This window comes from Terrapene carolina, unplaced genomic scaffold (genome assembly GCF_002925995.2).
Source record: "Terrapene carolina triunguis isolate 2854851 unplaced genomic scaffold, T_m_triunguis-2.0 Scaffold93, whole genome shotgun sequence".
Classification (NCBI taxonomy): Eukaryota; Metazoa; Chordata; order Testudines; family Emydidae; genus Terrapene; species Terrapene triunguis.
Window position 1 is genome coordinate 14,340,974 of NW_020664444.1, and position 22,770 is coordinate 14,363,743.

At 38.1% G+C, this 22,770-nt stretch overlaps 1 protein-coding gene across 3 annotated transcripts in view; it reads right to left on the reverse strand.

Annotated features, from left to right (window-relative positions):
- Positions 1-363: 363 nt before the first annotated feature.
- The window catches only part of TRRAP (transformation/transcription domain associated protein), a 156,547-nt gene continuing 134,140 nt past the window's right edge, over positions 364-22,770 (reverse strand). For all 3 annotated transcript variants that reach the window (XM_026650611.1, XM_026650609.1, XM_024208476.2), the window contains 6 exons: positions 16,038-16,263; positions 15,113-15,330; positions 11,762-11,946; positions 9,141-9,344; positions 7,805-7,999; positions 364-1,623 (listed from right to left, as the gene is read on the reverse strand). In XM_026650611.1, coding sequence (XP_026506396.1) covers positions 1,339-1,623; positions 7,805-7,999; positions 9,141-9,344; positions 11,762-11,946; positions 15,113-15,330; positions 16,038-16,263 — 1,313 coding nt within the window. In that variant the 3' untranslated portion in view covers positions 364-1,338. The remainder of the gene's footprint in view (positions 1,624-7,804; positions 8,000-9,140; positions 9,345-11,761; positions 11,947-15,112; positions 15,331-16,037; positions 16,264-22,770) is intronic.

Genomic DNA, 22,770 nt, shown 5'->3' on the forward strand with positions numbered 1-22,770 from the left:
GGTGAGGGGGAAGAAGGTATCTCTGCTGCTGCCCGATTGTGTACTTCCGGTTCCAAATGAGGTGTGTGGTTGACTGGTCAGTTCGTAACTCTAAGGTTCTACTGTACAAGGACACGTATGGACTGCCAAGCAATGCTACTTTGAATAGCTCCGGCTCTTGGCGCATAACCCTCAGTGGAATACAATACAATCACTCAAAGAAGAACTAGTTATGTACAATTCCAATTAATGCAATTACCTATGTTCAGAAAGTAGGCAATTTTTGCTTCATTTATAGTATTACCCATGATGTGGGTCCTTTTCACTTATTTCATTTTCCTGTACCCAAAAATACACTACATTGACATAAGTACCATAGAACATTTTACAAAATATTTATTTTGAAAAATCACCCTGTACAAATTTAAGCATAACATTCTCAACACTGCAGGTTTATAAAAATGCTAACAGAACAGAAAGACTCAAATAAAACATTAAACTGATGTTTTTGAAATTACAAAGAAATTGAAACAGGTTCTTTCTGAGGAAGCTACTGTAACTATAGAAGTCTAATCAAAAGTATCAGACTGGTTCATTTTATAGCTCCTTTTGCTTTTCTTTATACCATTTACATCACATACATGTATCAATGGATGACTTTCCCCTCCTCTTTATAAACTCCCTTTTATACATTGTCAAACATTTAACTAAATATCCAAAATTGCTTGCACTTTCACTGTACATAACTTGGGCTCCAAGAAAAGCCAGCAAATGTTTCATCATTTTTCTGAGTGCCTAACCAAAAAAAGTCATTGCTATACATTTTTGTTACAAAAATCTCTGTACAAACCAACTTAGCTCATGTAAATTTCTGAAAGGATTAAAACTGATAGTATTTAAACCGTCCACGTGTTCCTCCATAGTAGTATAATGAAGGAAAATTCAGTAAAATTTCACCAAGTAAAATTGAAAATCTGGGAATACTGGTTTCTTAAAGTGTATAAAAAGTTCACATGCTGTAGATTTAGGATATGCCATTCCTAAAAATCTAACAGTGCCAGTATTACAGCACTTGTTATCAAATTCTTCTGTACACATTTTAAGTCTTGCCCCCTCATTTTAAGCTATTTGTGGAAATTGTCTTTGAATAATAAATCAGCACATTTCTTTGTACATGAAATACCGCTGTCATGAAATTAACTTAAAACAGTAAAACTGTAGTACTTCTGTAAACATGATTAAAATGAAGATTGACGAAAAAGGCAGTGACAGGTTTGAAATGAATTCTTCACATTTTCTTCTTACCATAATACATGGCTCACAACACAAGAGCAGCAAAAAAGAAATCTAAATTTCAAGTTACAGCCAAGGGTGCCAGGCGGGATCCATACGACAGAGATTATCCAAGCTATTTGCAGCTGCTACTAGAGTGTTGACTTTGCTTTCTCCTCCTTCAAACTGAGCAAGATTATGTAGTCGAGTCATGATAGCAGTAACAGCTTTTTGAACTAGTGAAACCAGCTGCTGACTGTCCATGTTTTCAGGTTGCCCGGCTGCTGAGAGTGGAGAGGAAGTATCCTCTTGTGTTTTCTTGTGCCAAGCAATTATTTCATCCCGTAGCACAGTTTTCAGGATGCCATCAACCTGCATGAAGGAGAAAATTAGATAATTATGTTTAACTAGAAGAAGTGTCAAGGGGCTATAGATCTTTAACTAAATTGTAATAAATTACATCTTGACATTTTGGTCTCTTTGTAATCTTAACCTTTAGGGGCTGGTTGCTTCAGAGGACTAAGACTTGCAGTAAGCTTTATAAGTATTGTTTAACAAATTATTTTGTTCTCTAAGAGATTATTTTTTTCAAAAAGAATTTATAAAAAGCTATGAAGTTTTCCCTACAAATTATTTTTCATAGCTGAACTACAAAACCAAATAAATTTTTTACACACACACACACACACACACACACACACACACACACACACTCTATTTTCTATGCATCGCACACACATTTTTGCCAAACAAGAACATAAAGGTTTATTTCAGGAAAAATATTGTTCTAGAATAGAAATAACTAGCTGAATGATAGACAGCTATGACTCTTACCACTAAAGTCTGGAAAGGAAATTCTGGTCCCACATCCTACCTACCTACGTAAATGCAGCATATTTCAGCTGAACGTAATTAGTAGTTATTGCCCCAAAGTTGTAATTTCTTGTTTTAACTGTGGATTTCTGAACTGAATTTTTAAAATTTCAACTAACTGGCATCTTAAGGACACCCTATTGTTACTGAGAGGAAATAAACAAAAAACAGTTTTCTATTTTCTCTCATCCCTTAGCAGCTCATTTCTTGATAGTAAGGTATAAATGCCAGCAGTCTGAGCTTTTGATGCTAAGAGTTATAGTTTATAAAACCAAGTCTTTCTAGGCATAACCAAAACAGTATTTTGAAGAAAAAGAATTAAAGGAATTCAGCTTACTAAGGTTAAAAGCCAAGCCAAATTTTCAAAAGTAACCAATGTTACTAGGTGTTCAATTTGAGTGTGAGAAATGCTGTGCTTCCAGACCTCCAAATAAAGTCAAGGGGAGCTGTGGGTGCTCAGCACCTATGAAAGTCAGGCTGATGGTGTTTCCAGTTGTACACCCCAAAATTGGGACACACACACACACACACACACACACACACTCACACTCACTCTAAAGGCCACATCTGAAAATTTGTCTGAATGTGTAAACATGGCAAGAGAATGCCTAATTGCTACAAAAAAGTAACTACAATGTGTTTTGTGCAATGTTGTTTGGTGCAAATTGCTGCCTAACTGCAAGATGCCTCATTTTTGTAAAGCATTAGAATTTAAAAGGAATTAAGCCAATTTCTTTAGTTAACTACACTGTCAAGAGCCAAAGTCCATCAAAGCAACAATGTATTTTCAACATCCTACTCTGCTAATGAGGTGCCACGGTGTTTTTCTATTCACAGTATAGTCCTAAGGATCTAAATGATGCTGCATTTGTCATTTTTAGATTTTCAAGGACTTACGAAGCTAGGATGGTAAAACAACTGGTTCATATTAATTTGATTGAGCAAACAGTGAATTTAGAGTGAAATTATTCCAACCTTATGTATTCTGACTAAAACTACAAACTACAGAGATTTCAACTGGTGTTTGTATTGGTTCTGATGTAATATTTAAGAAGTTATCGTGGAGTTCTCAGCATCTGTAAAAAACGGTTACATACCTGTTCAGTAACTGGTTGTTTTTTGGGGGGGTTTTTGGATGTGTTGCCCATGTCCATTCCATTTCAGGTGTTTGCATGTCACTTCACCAAAGCATGAGATATTTTTCCCACAGTGATACCTGATGGGGTGGTGCTTGTGCCCACCACACGTTCGTGCTGACAGTTGAGGGTGTAAATGGACAGAGCCAACCACCCCCCACAGTTCTTTCACCATGGAAGCCTATATTTTCTTGTACTCGAATGTAGAGGGGAAGGAGGATAGGTTGTGGAATGGACATGTGCAACACATCTTGAAGAGCAACAGTTATGAAACAGGTACGTAACCATTTTTCTTGGCGTGCTTGCACATGTCCATTTCACCTCAGGTGACTCTCAAGCAGTTCCAGGAGGAAGGTATCAGAGTCTACCTGAACAAGGACTACACAACGCCACTCTCCCAAATCTAGCACCATCTCTGGAGGCCTGGGAGAGAGCATAATGAGTGGTGGAAGGTATGAACAGATGACCAAGTCACAGCCCTATAAATGTCACTGATGTTTATGTGACCTAAGAAAGCAGTCAGCGCTTCCTGAGCTCTTCCAGTGTGTGCTAAAACTCTTTGAGGTGATTGGACCTTATCGATATCATAGCAAAGATAATACAGGAGGAGATCTTCTGCAAAGAGACCCACTGACCCTTCACCTGGTCATCAAAGGAATTAAATAAATTGCAGAAACATTACATTGTTTTGTCCACTCCAGGTAAAAGTCTAACAGCCTACGGACATCCAAACTATAGAGTGTTTCCTTATCTTTATGAGAGAGTGAGGTTTTGGAAAAAAAGTTATTAAATATGTAGGCTGATTCAGATGAAATCCAACACCACTTTAGTGAGATGTTTAGGGTGCAGACGTAAACTAACTTTATCTTTATAAAAGACACCAAATAAGGAGGATCAGCAACCAAAGTCTGTAGCTCTCCTACCCTCCTGGCAGAAGTAAGAGGAATGCTATCTCCATTGAGATGAGAAAGGGAACACATACAGGATCAAAAGGGGGTCCTATTAAAATTGATAGAACCAAATTTAAATGACATGATAGTGTGAGATCATTTTACAGGAGGGAAGAGCCTGTACAATCTTTTCAAGAATCTAATAGTCATAGGGTTGGAAAAAAATCTTCCATCTATAGGATGGAATGAGGAGATACCCTGAGTTTTTATTTGGCAGCTATTAAATAGACAGTCCTTTTACCTTTATGTGAAGCAAGAAATCCAGATTAAAATATATGGGAGCCTAAAAAGGAGAAGTACCTTTCTGCTGGAACCACACGGAGAACCTCCTCCCACTATTTAAGACTTCCCACTATTTAAGAAAGTGTTTTGAACCCTAAGGGAACAGTCAGCTTCCGGGGTAGTTAGCCACCAAATATCCAAGCTGTCAGATGTATGCTGAGAGAGTTGAGATGCAGTGACTGGCTGTGGTTCTGTGAAACTATATCCAAGACCTGAGGGAGAGTTATGGGATCGCGAATTGAAAGACTCAACAAGTCCAAGAACCAACGATGTCAAAGCTGGGCTGGTGCTATTAAAATTAGAATGGTGTGATTCTGTCTGAGTTTGCACAAAACTCAGAGTACCATTGGGACTGGAAGGAAAAGCATATAGAATTTCCCCCCATCCAGGACAATAGGAAGATGTCTGACAAAGACCTTGCACTGTGACTTGCCCATGAAAAGAACAGGTGACACTTCCTGTTGTCAGGTGACGAAGAGATCTATTTTTGGCATTCCCCAAGGCTGAAAATGGACTTTGCTATGTCAGATCTGAGGAACTATTTACGATCTCTGCTGAATGTTCTGCTGAAATGGTCCGCAAGACAGTTTTGGACCCGCTGAGAGATGAGATGCTTTGAGTGTAATTGTGTGAATGTAAACAGTCTATAGGTTCATTTTCTCTTGGCAAAGGGGGTCTAATCTGGAACCTCCCTGCTTGTTCAAATGGAACAGCGGTGTTATCCATGACTACCTGCACCGTATCATCTCTGATGAGAGGGAGAAAAACCTGACAGACCAGGTGGATAGCTCAAAGTTCTTCAGCATTGATGTTCAGAGACAAATCTTCATTTGACCAGAATCCCTGAGTCTGGAGGTCCCCTACATGAGCTCCCCATCCGAGAAACAAAACATCTATGACCAGGGGCATGGAGGGCAGAGTTGTGGGGGAAAAAAGACCCACCTTGCAAACTCTGGCGGGGTCTCATCCACTAATCCAGGGACAAGACGACACTTGCAGGTATGTGATTTAGTACATCCAGCTAACAAAAGGCATGACAGACCAGCTCTGAATAATTCTTAAGTGAAGTCTGGCATGCTGAGTCATACGTACAAGCCACCACGTGACCTAGAAGTCTCAGAAAATTCCTCACTGCTGTACAAGGATACACCTTGAAGTCCCTGCAAAGGTTCAATATTGCTGGAAGCCTGGCCTGAAGTAAATATGCTCTTGTAGTCATAGAATCAAGAACCACTACTATGAATTCGATTCTCTGCAGAGGCAGAACAACTGATGTGCCCTTGCTGATTAACAGGCCCAATGAACAAAGGCAAGCACCACACACTGTAGAGGACTGGATCTTTTCGATGGCTACCTCCACCTGCTCCCTTGACTGACCTCAAACCAACCAAACATGGGCATACCTGGACACCCACTTTCTTGAGATGTGCTGCAACGACTGCCATGCACTTTGTGGAGACTTGAGGGGCTGAAGACAGGCCAAAGGCAAGGTCTGTTAACTGATAACTATCTACTACAATAAACCTTAAAAATCTCCTATGACTCTGGTGAATGGCCACATGGAAGTAGGGATCCTTTAAGTCAAGGGCAGCAAATCAGTCACTGGGATCTAGGGATGAGGTAATAGATGCTAGGGTAACCATACAAAACATTTTTTTAAAATGAATTTGTTGAGTTTTGCAGGTCTAAGACAGGTCTGACGCCTCTCTTGGACTCTGGAATGAGAAAATAATGGGAATAGAATCTCTTCTTCTGTGGCCCCAAATTGTAATAGAGGTTGAACTTCTTGAATTAGAAGTTTCGTGAAAATAGTTCCTGACAAGGGGTGGGGTGGGGAGGAATGGGAACGGGGAATAGAGGAAAAGTGCAGGGTTTATCCCAGTTCCAATATGCTTAGTACCCACTGATGAGTGGAACAACATGCTGCCAAAGAGAGGGGAAATCAGAGTGAGTGGTATGCTGGCCTCAACTAAGTCAGACTGCTTAAATGTTATAAGATTGTTTAGAGGTAGCAGATGGTGGTGGAGGAGGTAGTAGTCTTCTTTGAGTCTTATGGCACCTCCTAGATTTGGTCCAGCTGATTTGTAGGATAGAACAGGTACCTTTACTGGACCTGGAGACAGAACTGCTTTCTCTTAGGGCCTGGCTGCAAATGCCCCAAAACTTTAGGGTTTCCCTAGAATCTTCAAGACAATGCAGAGCTTTGTCGTCTCTGAAAAATAAATTTAAGCCCTTGAAAGGCAAATCCTCAATTGTCTGTTGGACTTTGGTTGGAATGCCAGCTGTTTGCAGCCAATAAGCATGATGCAGAGTGATCACTATTGCCATTATTCAAGCTGCTAAATCTGCCTCATCTAAGGCAGCCTACAAGGACGATCTTGCCACCAGGTGGCCCTCAGTCACAAGGGCTCTGTATTCCTCTTTGGCATCATCTGGTAACTTGTCCACAAATTTCAACACTTAATCCCAATAAAAGTGGTTATAGTGAGCAATTCTAAACTGCAATCCTGATGATGAATAAACTTTTCTCCCAAACAAATTCAATTTCTGTGTGTCTTTGGGGCTAGATTTGTCTTGGCTTTTCATTCACAGCTGTTACTACCAAAGATCTTGGGGTTGGGGGTGAATAAAAATACTAATGACCCTGAGAAGGAACTTCATAACTCTTCCCCATCCTTTTGGCAGTGGGTGTCAAGGGGGAGGAAATTTGCTAAAGGATTTTGGTAGGCCCTAAGATGGCCTCAATTACAGATAAAGCCAAGTTAGCAGGCCCTGCAAAACATCTTCTAACTTACATGGATTGTCTTGGACCGGTTCCAGCTATGCACACAGGAGATGGCTATTCTTTTCGTTAAGTTCCTGGTACATCTTATTATTGTCAGGAACCATGGAGGAAAATTCAGAGACAGTGGCCTCATCCAAGGATGATGAGGAAGTGGTGCTGGAGTCCACAACTTTACAATGCTAGATGATAAGAGTGGTACTGGGGAGCATCTAGTCAGAGCTGGCTTAGCTCTAACTTCTGGCTGATTCTGTCAGAGACCAAGCCCTCAAAAATGAAGGGGGCCTTCTTTCTGGCTAGAAGATGCAAAAGTGTTTGAATTCTTCTGCTGCTTGGGTGGTACTGGAGATGGAGAATGGTGTCTTCTCTCCGGTTTCCTCCAATGCGAGGATGCCACCAAGTCTGGTGGTGCATTCCAAGACTGAGTAGAGTCAGAACTCCTGCATACCAAGCATACCGACTATGGACACATTATAGTGCAAGTGTGATATGCCTGTAAAACACTATTTAAAGGTAAATACTGTACATACCTTAAAGTTTGGCTGTGCAAAACAGCGAGCTACTGCAATCATTGATGCAGTCAATGGACCAGACACGCCAATAGTTGTAAGGAATTCAGAAATGTTTGGTGTAAGACGGAACGGGACAGGACGATTGGCATCCAAATCACCAGTAGCATCATTAATATCAAATCGGAAGTATGCCACATTGAGCTTGCCAGTATCCTAGATTTTAAAATGAGACACAGGTCTGAATCTTTATATAAGAAAAGGAAAATCAACGTATACAAATCACTAATAGACCTTTTTTTATTTTTACTGTTAATACTCAGAGCAGAGTAATACTTTAAGTTTAATCCATATACATCAGTGAAATATTTCCATTTCCCTAGCATAAAGTGTTGTAACAAAGATGGAAGTTAAATATGGAAGAATAAAAAACAACAACACTGTTAATTTCCTTTGTTCAAATACCGCCTTGCTCTCTTGATCGAGCAATACTTGAACAACAATGGGTATCTAGAATTTCAGACATATACTATTCTCTTACAAATCATGTGTAGAAAGAAGAAAAGTAAGAACCATATTAAATATATGGGATCAGAATATGAGCCATAAAGAACAGGTTCTTTTGTGGTTGTGGTAGGTGAGCAAGTAGGGGCAGAAAGATAAATCTTCATTCTGCTTGCATCTCAGGAAAGCACTGCATTGTTCACTCTGGGTATGCATCTGAAAGCCAGGGCTGAGTGGTGGGGATTCTTAGTCTTTTAATTGTTGTATAGAGTATACCTCTCCAAGCATTAAAATTACATTAAGATATACCATCTTTGCTCTACTAAATTGGCAAGTCTCATGTTAGATGTTTATGTTAAAGCACGGAGTGGGGGGGAAGAGAGAGAGAATGGAGTTGGAAAATGAATATTTCCCATAAGAATATGATGCTCTAAAATCACTTGATATTTGACACAGGGAAATGGCCAAGATAGTGCTTGCGAAGAATGGGAAAAGGGAATCTGAGACTGTACACACATCTACATGAACATTTGAGAGTTTTTATGATTTTTTTTTTAGATCCTTTTGGATGAACAGGAGTTGTCCTTCCAAAAGCTGAGAATGTAGAGGGTAATGTGTGCGCCCACTGATGTCATTTTTTATTATTGCATATATTTTGTATAATCATGTAGTGAAAAGAGAGGCCTACTGAAATGCTCTGTTGATTACACACGGGGTGCATAAACGTATGCCAAAAAAAATCATCAAATCAGTGTACCATGTATAGTAAATATATAGTCCTTTCAAAAGTAAATTACAAAATTTCAGTTTATCAAAGATGATAAAATGTGCATCTTCAATGAATGCAATATACCTGGGCTATCTGTAACATCTCAGGGTTGAGTCTATTTAAATGAAAGACAAATTCTGCAAAGCCAATTAACGCCAACTGAATTGTGAACATCTTTCGAAACGTCCAGTAATCTGTGGCATTTGGGAATGTATGTAAAGCCCATTCCTTAAGCATACTGCGTGGCACCATGTTACTCTGTACTTCTTTAAGTATATCCCGAAGAACCTAAAAGCAAAGCAAATTTAGTTAAGACAAATGATTTTTAAACAACTTATCTATTGATTGGTCAATTTAAAAATATACTAATGAAATAACAGTGCTAACTTTACTAAACTACCACCCTCTTCTTGCCTCAATGGTTCCATTTTTAAGGTGGAATCATGATTCTAAAACTGATGCATTCATTCCAGTATTTTTTCTAACTAACTCTTTTATAAACATATGATGAGAAATTTTGAAAGTGTATATCCTGAATGGTTTCAAGGTCATTTCAAAGTTATATTGAGAGATGTTTCTTTGCCTTGAGAACGTCCGATGAATTATTACCATAAGGACACAAGAAAGGTGCTTACAGATCTAACAGAAGCCAAAAGACCAAACAGTTACTATACCTTCTACTCAACATCTCAAGAAAAATCAGGAGTGATCCTAAGGACATTCAATATACCATCCTGCTGCACTTGCATAAAACAGACTGATAGAGAAGTACTTAACTCTTCATCAGCAAATTTTCTTGCTGTCGCTTCATTAATATAACCGGCATCAATTCACTCCTACCAAATATCCCATACCCCGCAATCAGGAAATACCCAGATTGCCTCTTTCATAGAGTGGAAAGAAACACTAAGAAAACTAATTGGGATGGAACAGTTTCACTCCAAGTTGAAGAAGCACTTTGCAGTGAACTCAAATCCTCCCTTCAGGGCTTGCTATTTATATTATTTGTTACTTGTATTAGTTATTTCCAGAGGCTCTGGAGCCAGGTGGGGCCCCATCATACTAAGCATTGTACAGATGTAATCAAACAGTCCCTGACCCAAAAACTTTACTCTTGGAGCATTATCCTAAATTCACTGAAAACAGAAAGACTCCCATTGACTTCAATGGGTTTTAAATTAGGCCCTTGACTTAAGACAAAGGTTAACCGGTTGCTGAGACCAACAAATCACCAAGGAAGGAGGATGGACAGGATAACAGTGGTATGAGCATATTTGTCATAGACTAGCTTTGAACAGATCAACCGCAATAGTCTCAGCTCATTAGCCATTATTAGCCGCCAGTGGTCTGTAGGCTACTGCAGACCAAGACATGAAGGATATGAAGAGGACAGATTTTTGCAGAACAGCATTCCACACAAAGGGCTACAAGGAAAAAGGTACGAAATTGCATCTGGGACATATACAGGCACAGAAACTACAAAAACTGTTTTATCTTTTTGGTTAGGGGTTTGGCCATTTCCCCAAGTAAGTGGAACTGGGAGAAAAATCACAGAATACAAGATCTTTGGAGCAGAGATGTACGTTTCTACAGTGCTTAGCACAATCTGGGTGCACTCTCAATAGCAAAACTAAAGAAAGGCTTGCAACTATTTCTGTAATTTCACACTATGCAGTAGAGTTCTCTCCTGGATGTAAACATCTGCAAACTACTACCATATTTAATTACTGTAGCATATACTAGCCTAATTAATTAGAAAAAGAAATAAAGTTGGAATCTGTTCCATTACATTCAAAAGAGAATCATCATCATACTGGCTTCAATTAAATGACTGTTAACGATGAAGTTTGATAACCTGAAGGAATCATCCTCAAAACAGAAACAGATGTTACGTAACACATCATTTTGTAACACAGAAAGGCTGAAAGACTTTCTTGCAACAACACATTCAGCAGATAAACATATTGTGTATTTCCACAACTAATCTGAAACTGGACTGGCATGGTGCAAGACATATATATTTATATACAAAATAAAATAAGGTTATTAAAGTTTTTAAATCAGCACTGGATGGCTCCTGGGAGTTACAATAGGATATGGAGCCCTATACTCAGCAGGGCAAAATATGAATTAGGTTCAAGTTAGTAGTGACTGAATATACTTTGCATCTGACTTCGGTGAAATAAATCCAGGGTCTCACTTCAGCTTCTAGTGAAGAGGTGTCCACTTTCCAAAATCTGGCCTCATGAATGACACGTTTGCACCCTCATGCAAAAAGATAAACCTTACTCAGAGACTTGGATACCACAGCAGAGCAGCATGGGGAAGCTTACACCACATCTACCAATACTGTATCTGTTTTCGTGAAGCCAGGAGTTCTGCTTCTGATGCTCTCAACTGACACCTTTCGGAAGTACTAGACATCGGACTAGAAAATAATATAAACACCATGTTTTTATCTACAGTAGTTAGAATCACACATCTGTAGTTAATAAACTAGACCAGGTAGTGAGGCTTTTTTGAGGACGCAAGTTTCCTGAGCTTCTCCAGAATACTGATGAGATAATGGGGTTAATGAGATATCAGGTAAAAAACAAAACACACGTATGCAATGTCTGTAGCAAACAAGAGAAAGGAAAGCAAAGTATAATATCACAAAGCCCCTAAGAAGTGAGTCTGAATAATAGTAAACAAAGATTCAATACCTGATGGCTGGCTTGGGTCCCTCGTGCTTGGACTGTTGCCAATCTGTCATAGTAACGAGAAATAGGGTTGTCATGCTCAATGCCTTTCTTGGCACACCGTTGCTTATAGATCTCCACCAGGGAGAGAGAAGAGGGATTGTCTTCAACCAGGCGCATCTGTGGAGAGACTGCTACAACACGGGGGACTAGAAATAAATTTTGGAAAAGGAAAAAGACAGGAAGAAAATAGTTAATACATAATCAAAACACTAAGAAACAGGAGAATTAGCATGCAGATATCAGCACTTAAACATTGCTGTGATAATCAACTGAAGTATGTCAAGTGGAGATTTTTTATTCCTCATAGCACATTCAAGAACTTGGTTAAAAAAAAAAAAAAAAAAGCTTAATAAAAGGGAGGCATTTTCTTTTTCACTCGATGTCTTACCATGCAAAGGAATTTCTGAGTGGGAAAAACATTTCTGTATCACACTGACAGGGATGGTTGAATTCCCTACAGCTACACCATCTTAGTAAAAATCTGGGGATTCAGAGTTCATCCTGAGTCACTTATTTGCAGAAAAGAGGAGAATTTTTGTTTCAGATACTAACCTACCTACTGCAAGCACATGTTTTCAGTATCCAATTAAATCACTCTGGTCTCACTCCAATATTATATATATATAAAAAACTCTAAAGAGCAACAACAACAAAAAATAGAACACTGAGGTGAACCCACAACTGGAGAGAAAGAACACAGCAAAAATCTGTGAAGAACAGACCTTCACATGGTAAGATTATTTATACTTAGCTGAAGAGATACACAGTTAACATTTTCAAAAGCACCTAAGTGATTTAGGAGACTAGAGACTTAGGTACTTTTGAAATTTTGCCTACACTCCAGTTGGATACTTTGCAGAACTGAGCCTAACTAGTTTTTTCTAAACACACACAACACTCATGTCTGCTATTTGCATTCTGCACTTATTTTAAGAAAGAAACAGACTAGAGCTCTTTTGTAGCTAGTTTTACATGGATGATGATATTTAGTTCGTTTGGCAATCTTGATCTTTTGGTCACCAGGTAGATTGTTTCGTTGCTGGCAATGGAAGTGTTGAAATAATTGATCTCAGCTTACTTGTAACAACGAGTTTCCCCCTCCCCCCAAATCCTTATTTCAACAGTTCAATGTGGTTTCTTCACTAACTTGAAGAAAAAAATATATATATATAAATATATATATATATATATATATATATATATAAAAAATTTGTGTTACGGGCAGAATTGTCATTAATGAGCTGGTTCTCCTGTTTTGCTTCCATTTAACCCGGGGGGGGGGGGACGACGACTTAGCCTTCTTCACTTGTAGGCTCTGATGAAATGTGTAATAACACAACAGGAGGATGTACCAATTTTTTTATTTTTATTTTTAAAAGAGATTGTAGTTTAAAATTAGATCCTTTGCAAATCCACTACAGCACTGCATTTATGTTATTATATATGCTACATTTAAGAGTCAGCTTCCGTATCCATTAAGTACATCTTTCAAGGGGTTTATCCTGTCTTTTTAATTGTCATTAGTACTGAGCATGACATACAGTTGTCTTCCCACATATATTAACTAAATAATCCCCCTAAGAAGTTAAGACACTGCACAAGTTAATTTGCTTGTTCTGTGATAGGTTATATCAATGGTTTGGAGAATGCATACTTCCTGCATATGTCCATACAGTGATCTATACATATATACACAGTATGCCTTTTTGATAAGAATTCCTTTGGCTGGGAACTTTGAGTGGGATTTTTCTCTGTGTGGACATTAAGGGTCACATTTTTGAAGCTAGGTCTTTTTTGCAGTTGTAATTATTTGGAGTTCTAATTTATGTCACTTAGTTAATTGTATATGTACTTGATACAGATGCAATCATGAACTTAGGTGACTAACAGCAACTGTGGGTGCAAAAAGAGAGATTGGTAAAAAATCTGGCTCAAAAAACTCCAGGACCCATGCTGAAACAGCAGGAGTCTGCCCCACTGTCCTTGACTAAAAATCTCCCTTACCCTCAATTGTGAGACAGTTGGTTTTTGCCCTCCACCTCTGATTGCATTACAGTGGTGTTGTATACAGAACTGCTGTTTATACAGAACTGCCAAGTGCCTCACAATCTTCCAAGATGATGGGTATTTATATTAATATATAATGTAATAGTTGGCTGGCAGCTGGAACTTGCCAACAATTTAATTGATCAAAGACATTTGCATTAGTGTTCAAGTCACATGCAGACCAAGTGTACTGTGAAGAGTCAAATACTCTCAATAAGGAGTGTTTCACAACTTCATGACAACTGTATTATTAATTATCAAGACACAAAATAATCAAAATGCACATACACAGTACCTTCCACCTTAACTCTTAGTTCCTGTCTTAAATGCTTAACTTTCAACCTTACTCTATGCAGTGTTGTTGTAGTTGTTGTCCAATAAAAGATATTACCTCACGCACCTTGTCTCTGAACTTTAATATTGCATGCATAAAGATATTGCATGAATGAAGATTTTTGCAATTAATATAAAAAATTACAGTGAGGGAGAAGTCTAACTGAGGAAACAGAGGCAAGACAGCTACTGTTTTGTTCACTATTGTGACCAAACATTGCCAGGCTGTAGTATGAGCATGGAGACAGCCTCCAAGTTAGCTCTTTCAAGACCAAAATCATACATAAAAATATGCACACAAAGAGACCTATAGTAAAGATATCTGAATTACTGAACTCACATTATTTAGCAACTGTTTAGCAGTAAACAACGTTATGCAGAGCTGATGAAGCCTTTTATTTTAAACCGAAGAATTAATGAGTAATGGCCTCATAGGTAGAATTTGGAAATTATACCAAATTCAAAGTTTTACATGAGCAGTTGTCTTCCAGATGCTTAACACCTTCCCCTTGCTTTTGGATTATCTAGAAGTGGGTGGAGGCAGTCTGGTATTCACACATCACTAATTTAAAATAAAACTGTCCGGTAAATGTCATCAGGTGGGTCTGCATATTGCCATAGCAGTGGATCCTTTGGGACATAATGCAGAGGTCTGGCCAGTCATTCACAGATGACTTTGCTCCACACAGTATTTGTAACCTCTTCTAAAAATGTCCCATAATACTGTACATTCCCCTTTCCCCTCGTACAGTGGAGTCACGGTGACTGGGAAGCCTCTGTGATCACCAGGATAGGGGCAGAATTTACATCAATTTAATTTGATGTCGCACATATTTACAATTTTAGTTTAAATAATTAGATCTTCTTAAGTCACTTTAAGGAACATGATTTTCATAGACACAAAGAATTATCTAAAACCTGCTCTTACTGTACCTGTGAAAAATAAATGCCTCTTTGTGGTTTCTTTTCTTTTCTCTAAGCAGGGGTTCAAAAGGCGAAGGAGCTGTAATACTCGTTCTTCTCTGCGAGACTCTGTCAGGCAAGCATCATTCATTACTAGGTATGGGTAAATCTTTCCATTATGGCCTCGGATATAGAGTCTTCTGGCTGCAGTGTTGTGCTTCTGTACTATCTCCACTCTGGGCATAAATCTATCAAGAAAAGGAACAGATAAAAGCACCTGAGCTTTCAAAGTCTAAAGCTTTATTTCTGTCCTCTGAGATGAAAGCAAAAAAAAATAGAAATGCCGTATTTAGAGGTACAAAGACACCTTGTTAGCTCCTGAGCAAAACCAACGCTCAACTATGACTTCTTTAAAACGAGATGCAACCTTATTATAAGCTAAATTTCTAATACAGCTCAGCAAAGATTTGCATTCTGTTAAAAAAAAATACATGGTTATGAAGAAAGTTTTCATCTTTGTCTTTTCTACATTTAAGAATGAAGCTTTTTTCTATTTTTTTTCTATTTTCTTGGCCAGATTCTGATAACCACAACACTGATGAAAAACCAGAATACCTCTACTGACTCTAGAAGTTAGCAGAAATACTCTGGATTTACACTAAAGTAAAGTAGATTACAATGACCTTAAAATATTCTCCTCCTCCCTAATTTCCCAGTAAGACCTGAAAAACTACCACATGAATCTAAAATTAGAACTGTATTATGTTAAGACATAAGAATGAAACATGCCATTAGATATTTCATTACGTCATTTCAATACAGAGACAGACAAATAAAGTGCATTTCTGTAACTGGGATTGATACTGCATCACAAGAAGTGGGGGAAGGGGATTTTTTTTTTTTTTAAATCTTTATTTTTTCAGTTACATCTACCTTTTACCCAATGGTAGTTTACCTTGCAATTTTGATGTAATAATGTGTTGGCTTTGGCATAAGGAACTCTCCAGGAATCTCCACTTCTGCTGTTTGAGCTGAGAAATTACTTAGAAAACGACACTTTTCCTCTATGAGGAAGAACTTTGGAAGCTGCTTAGTTTTTGCCTCTAGGATTTTGATCCACTTCTTCAGTTTAGAAATAAGATTGTGAAGTTTCATGGAGCCTGGTACACTGAAGTCAAAGTCTAAAAGAAATTTTTTTCAAAAAATATTATCATTCTGAATGCTGTACAGTATATTTAACTATCAGATATCTGAAGTTGGCATTTTAAAAGTTGTTCTTTCATCTTTGTGCCCTCAAGCAAAACATTTTTAGATGCACCATGTACAGCACACCATTATGCATTAAAATAGATCTAGAGTGGTAACATGGAGGAAAATGGTTATTTACATATACTGGAAAAGTAACACAAAAAACATTACCTTACCAAGCAAGTCAGTGTATAAAACACGTGAGTGGTTACTAAAAGCAAATGATGAATACCAAACACAAAGAAAAAAGCTAGTATGTTCAGATTAATTTTGAGGAGACAGAATGGGAGATGAAACTACTCGTGAAAGGGATCAGACCATCTTTGTTACATCTGAGTAGAATGCATAGCACAACTGGGCTAGGGATTTAAGTGCTACAGCAGTACAAACACACACATAATTCCATGGTGCACACAGGTATGCTACATTTAGTTGCACAGGTTCTGTTGGGTATTTCATCTCTGTATGAAGTTTGATTTTGGAATCTGATCATTACAACCAATATGGAATAAACTGTACACTAGATGACTTAATCCACCAGGCTAGGTTGCGTCCTCCTCCTGCACAAAGCTCTACACAAATCCATTTGTTTTCCCAGCTCTTTTGCCTATATAGATTATCCTAATACCTTACTGCTTCATGATCATGGGGACATTAGAAATAATACTGTGAAAGCTCTGAATACTGTTACTGATTAACAGTCTTTATTTGGTTTTATATAGTTCACCAATTCAGATATAATGGAATGCATGTGGTATGGATTAGATCAAATCACATAGATTGGAAAATAAGCTTCAGCTCTTCCTCCTCTATCTAGTAATGTGAGCTTCCTTTTGACTTAAAATGAAATTAAGTGGTATTAGATAGGACAAAAGAGATCTTAGCTCTATTTTATTCTGTATCTGAGTATACATACTGTTTTTTTTAAAATGAGATGAAAGAGCACCAACTGGGGAGTAATCTTGAAAGTCGGAAGTAATTCCAAAACAAAGTAGTAAAATTGCTGTCTGCTATTGAAAACAATTATTTTTATTTCTTACAGCTCAGAATAGAAAAATACATTTCCTTTTACTCTTTTCGGTGTTCAATATTTGTATGAAACACCTAGGAGAATGGACAAGACATCCTGAACAGAAATGCCAACAACATGCAAACAAACAGCTCTGTTCATCCTTCACAACTCCAGCGTTTCCAAGCTAGCCTAGTGCTTGTCCAAGATCAGCTCAAGGATGAATAGCTGGTTGAAGCTGAATCCAAACAACAGAGAGATTACTCCAGTTTAAAGAGAATTTGCAGCTACGTGCTGTCTGCTCTAGTTGAAGATACATAACCCATAATTAGTCAAACTAGTGCAATTTAGGAATGGTTCTGGATTCTCACTGATGCTATACTCTCACATATGCAAACAATGCATTCTGCTATCTATGGCTGGCTAGATAAGTGTCCATCCTAAGTGGTGACCTGGCCTCAATAGTACATGCCTTTGTTACGTCCTGATTGGATTACCACAATCCAGTCTACCTGGGCACGATCAACGCTCAGGAAACTTCAGTTAGGACAGAACGGAGCAGCTCTTCTTTACAACTCAGGTTGAAGAATATCAAACTTGTCCTCTGCTTGCTATAGTGGCACTCTATAGAATATCATGTCAAATTCAAGATCTCCATCCTTATCTTCAAGATACTTAATAATCTGGGCTGGGACAGCTGAACAGTTGCCTACATGAGAACTGGGGTCCACAACTGGAAGCATCTACTAAAAGGGTAACGTGTGGTTGTGCAGGAGATAGTGCTTTCTCGAGGGTTGATCTGAGACTGTAGAACAAAATCCTGCAGGATCTAAGAACCACCATAAATCCCAGCACTTCCTGTTCTGAGTGCAACACACTCATCTTGACCTTGCTCTCACAAATAAGAGCACACAGCACAGCTTAAATAAAAATATATTTTAAAAATTAAAGTGAAAATAAAAATAGTTTAAATCCACACAGAATTTTCCCCCTGCAGAGAGGAAGAAAGACAGAACCATGTGCCAAATGCATTACTGGTAGGTGAGACACAAGGTAGGTGAGGTAACATTTTCTATTGGACCAACTTCTGTTGGTGGAAGGTACAAGCTTTTGTGCTAAACAGAGCTCTTCTTCAGGTCTGGGGAAGGAAATCAGAATGTCTGAGCTAAATACAAAAAAGCTCAAAAGCTTGTTTCTGGTCCAATAAAAGATATTGCCTCATCAACCTTGTCTGAGCTAATACAAGTCAGAACAGATTGTTAAGCATAAGGGATAACACATGTTATAAGCGGGCACTAGAAATGAAGTGGGTAATTGAGGGTCAGTTGTTATGCATAAGGGGTTTGAAAATATGAAATTAAGAGTAGCAGGTAAATCTGGTGTGTCACAACCAACCTTCAAACAACCACCTAACCGCATCATCAGAAGCAACCTCCCCACAGACCAGGATAGATCAAGTCAAGGGGGCACTAGACCCTGCCAGAACAACAGAAGCAGAACCTGCAAACGTATCTCCACTGTTCGTATGATCAATATCACACACAACACACCTTTCAAGATACATGGGTCCTACATGTGCTTATCACAACATGTGGTGAATGTACTTCATCCACTGCCCCAACAACAAGTATGTGGGTGAAACCAGACAAATACTACACTCTTTAATGAACTCACACACACAAATGATAAAAGACAAAAACTCCTATCACCCACGTGCAAACAACTTTCACAAAGCGATCACCCCTTATCTGGCCTGTGTAATTGTAATCGTAGCCATGTCAATCCCAGGATACTAGAGACACAAGCTGGGTGACTTAGTATCTTTTATTGGACCAACTTCTGTTGGTGATAGACACAAAATTTCGAGCCACACAGAGCTCTTCTTCTTCGGGTCTGGGAAAAGTACTCCGAGCATCAAAGCTAAATGCAAGATGGAGATTGTTTAGCATAAGTAGTTAGCACATAGGGACCATTCAAGGAAGAGAGATCTGTTAACACCTCTGTTTTATGCTTAACAATCTGTCCCAGCTTGTATTTACCTCCGTCTTTTTCTTTCCCCAGAACTGAAGAAGAGTTCTGTGTATCTCAAAAGCTTGTGCCTTCTACCAACATCTGGTATCTGCTATCTTGTCTCTCTCATATCCTGGGACCAAAATGGCTATTGCAAACTATTGGTAGGTGCTCAGGTACCACAGTGGTGAACATGGGATGAGAGCATAGAGAACAGAATTTACAAGATAAAAACTGACAATAGTGTAAAACCCAATTACTGCATATTAAACTCTGAAAATTGCGTAATATTTACCATTGATCAATTTGTCAAAGCAAGCAATGTCTTCCTTAGCTTTACTGTGTTAGAAATGCACTGCACATTTCCTCATAGCCGGTATAAGATTCACAGTTATAGTAGAACAATTTCTGCATGTGAAATCTCCAATATGGCTCAATACAAGTAGAATGCTAGGGAAAATTATCTGTTCATCTCAGAGATGACACAGTACATCCAGAACACAGAAACTACTATGCAGTCTGTTACATATGTAAAATATTTTTCTAGGTCTCCAATATAACTATTAAGCATTTGAGAGAAATAAGTTAAAGTAATTGTGAGTGTAAAAGCTGAGAGGAAAGAGAAATTGGATCACAAAAATCTGTTGTGAACATCCATCTATAGTGCACTAACAATTAAATACTTACATGTGCCCTACGGTAATTACAAACACACTAGAGGTCAAATTTTCAACCACAACCACAAAAAGAGGGGTCACAAAAAGCTGCATTTTATTCACAAATCTGGTAACTTCCTCTACAAATAAATTTTACAGAACCTAAATACACCATGTTTTTGTGGGTGTATCTTTTGCATGCACAATAAAACAAACTGGTCCTATTCACTTTTAGCCACAATTCAGTGTGTGAGAGAGAGACACAGACAAAGAGTGTAGGAAATGCATACATGCATGCACAATAATCACCTCCTAAAAACCTGACAGTTGCCATAAATCTCTTGGCTTTTTGAAGGGTAACCACTATATACTCACACATTATATATACACAGCATACCTCTCTCTCTCTCTCTCTCTCACACACACACACACACACACACACACACACACACACAGATGATATAATTTTAATATCTTCCTTATGATACTGCTAATTTTGAGATTTTTTTTAAAATCGTGACAGGATTTATCTTTTTCTATTCTGATTTTTTTTTTACATCAAATTAATTTAAAAGAAGTTTATTTTCTTTGTATCAACATATAATGGTGTTTTACACTCTGCTGGCTTTATAGCAGCACCTGCTCCAAAATTATTTTCAGAGCAGCATTGGTATCCACAACAATGCTGAAACACTAAATATTCTGGCGTGAGAATGTCCTATATTAAAACAAGACTTACATATTAATTTAAGTTTCTTTCAAAACATAGGAAAAACTCATAAAGGACACATACAGTTTCCAGGTTAGAGACATTAAGAATAATTCTGCTAGACTCTAAAACAGGGGTCAGCAACCTTTCAGAAGTGGTATGCCGAGTCTTCATTTATTCACTCTGATTTAAGGTTTCGCGTGCCAGTAATACACTAACATTTTAAGAAGGTCTCTTTCTCTAAGTCTATAATATATAACTAAACTATTGTTGTATGTAAAGTAAATAAGGTTTTTAAAATGTTTAAGAAGCTTCATTTAAAATTAAATTGAAATGCAGAGCCCCCCGGACCAGTGGCCAGGCCCCGGGCAGCGTGAGTGCCACTGAAAATCAGTTTGTGCGCCGCCTTTGGCATGCGTGCCATAGGTTGCCTACCCCTGCTCTAAAAACTATTACTGTAGTTAAACTGACAGTCCTTTTTCTGTTTTTATATAGTATATGCAGCACAACTCTGATAACTACAAATATGATAAAAAGATCTGATTATAATTCCAAGTCTACCCTCTAGTGAGCAATATGAGTAAATCAGTTTATGAAAAAGTGACAATAGGTCCGCATTATTTCTTTCTGTAACTCCATGAAGTGCAGCAAACTGTCCCCAAATTACAACTACAGTATTCTAATGACATGCAAATAACCAACATGGTAAAAATATGCTACAGTGTTAATTTATTTTTACACCAAGTTATTTATTTCACTATAGGAATACACTCCAGTTTGGTGAAAATGCCTATTTTAGATTTTTTTGTTTTGTTTCTCAATAGCAGATGGGAATGACAGAGAATGAGCTCAATTAATGAATGTTTTTCATCCATGTCACATGGGCACCACACAGAGCCCATTTGAGAAGAAAATAAGTAACTTCAGCAGTAAGAAGGGGAGGAGAAATATCACTGGCTTCACTATGGTGAAAGACTTTTGTACTTTGCTTTGCAGACAGCTTAATTTAGACAGATGTTGTTTTATTTATCTATTTCAACCACTACTAAAAGCTAAGTCTTGCTCCTTGAATTAGTTCAAGATTTACCAATTCAATGAAGAAACCACAGTCAAATGTAGAGAGTATCAGGAAAATACTGAAAAATGTGGAATTACCCATAGATAACACCAACATTTTATTGAACACATGTGCCTATCTGAATCAATACTTCCGGATCACAGCAAACACTGTTTTTACAATTACTAGGATAAAAATAACAAGTTATCACAATTACACAATAGGAGAAGTTTGTCCAGACAGGCAAGGTAAGAATCCCCAGCATGCAGCCATAAGAAGGACTTAATCTTAGTAATGAGAAAAGAGGCTGTGTGGGTAAGATTTTGTCACAATTATTTTTAGTAAAAGTCACACACAGATCATGGGCAATAAACTAAAATTAACAGACGCCCGCAACCACTTGTCTTTGACTTTTATTAAAAATAATGTGGATGGGAATGACGACACATAGGTCTCTGAAAGACACAATCTGTGACCTCTGTGACAAAATCTTATCGTTACTCATAACGGAGTCCAAAGATATACAATCAGGGTGTAATCCTGCACACACTTTGGTTCTTTCCAGTAATTCAAAAATCCTTACCCAACTAATCTGAAGAAGTGGGGAAGGTGGATGCAGCGTATGGACATATACAGACAATTATCTCAATAAACCAACTACTAAAATAACTAACTTTCTCTTTTGAGAATTACCTATATGCATCCCCTCCTCTGACAAACAGCAGTGACCCACCAGGTGAGAAAGATTTGAGAAATATTAAAGCGACTGCAACACTACTCTCCCAAGCTGGGCATCAAATCTAGATGCCAAATCAAAGGAGTAATGGTATGGAGAACGCAGAATTCCAAGTAATACCTTTGCATAATTAAATATGGGAGACAGCAAGAATGCATGCTCTGGAAGGTGTCTCAGACCTAGTTGAGCCTGGTCTGTCATTCCCAAATGGCTGACACCTACCAGTACATGACAATCACTCTGATCTATTTTGACCGTCTTTT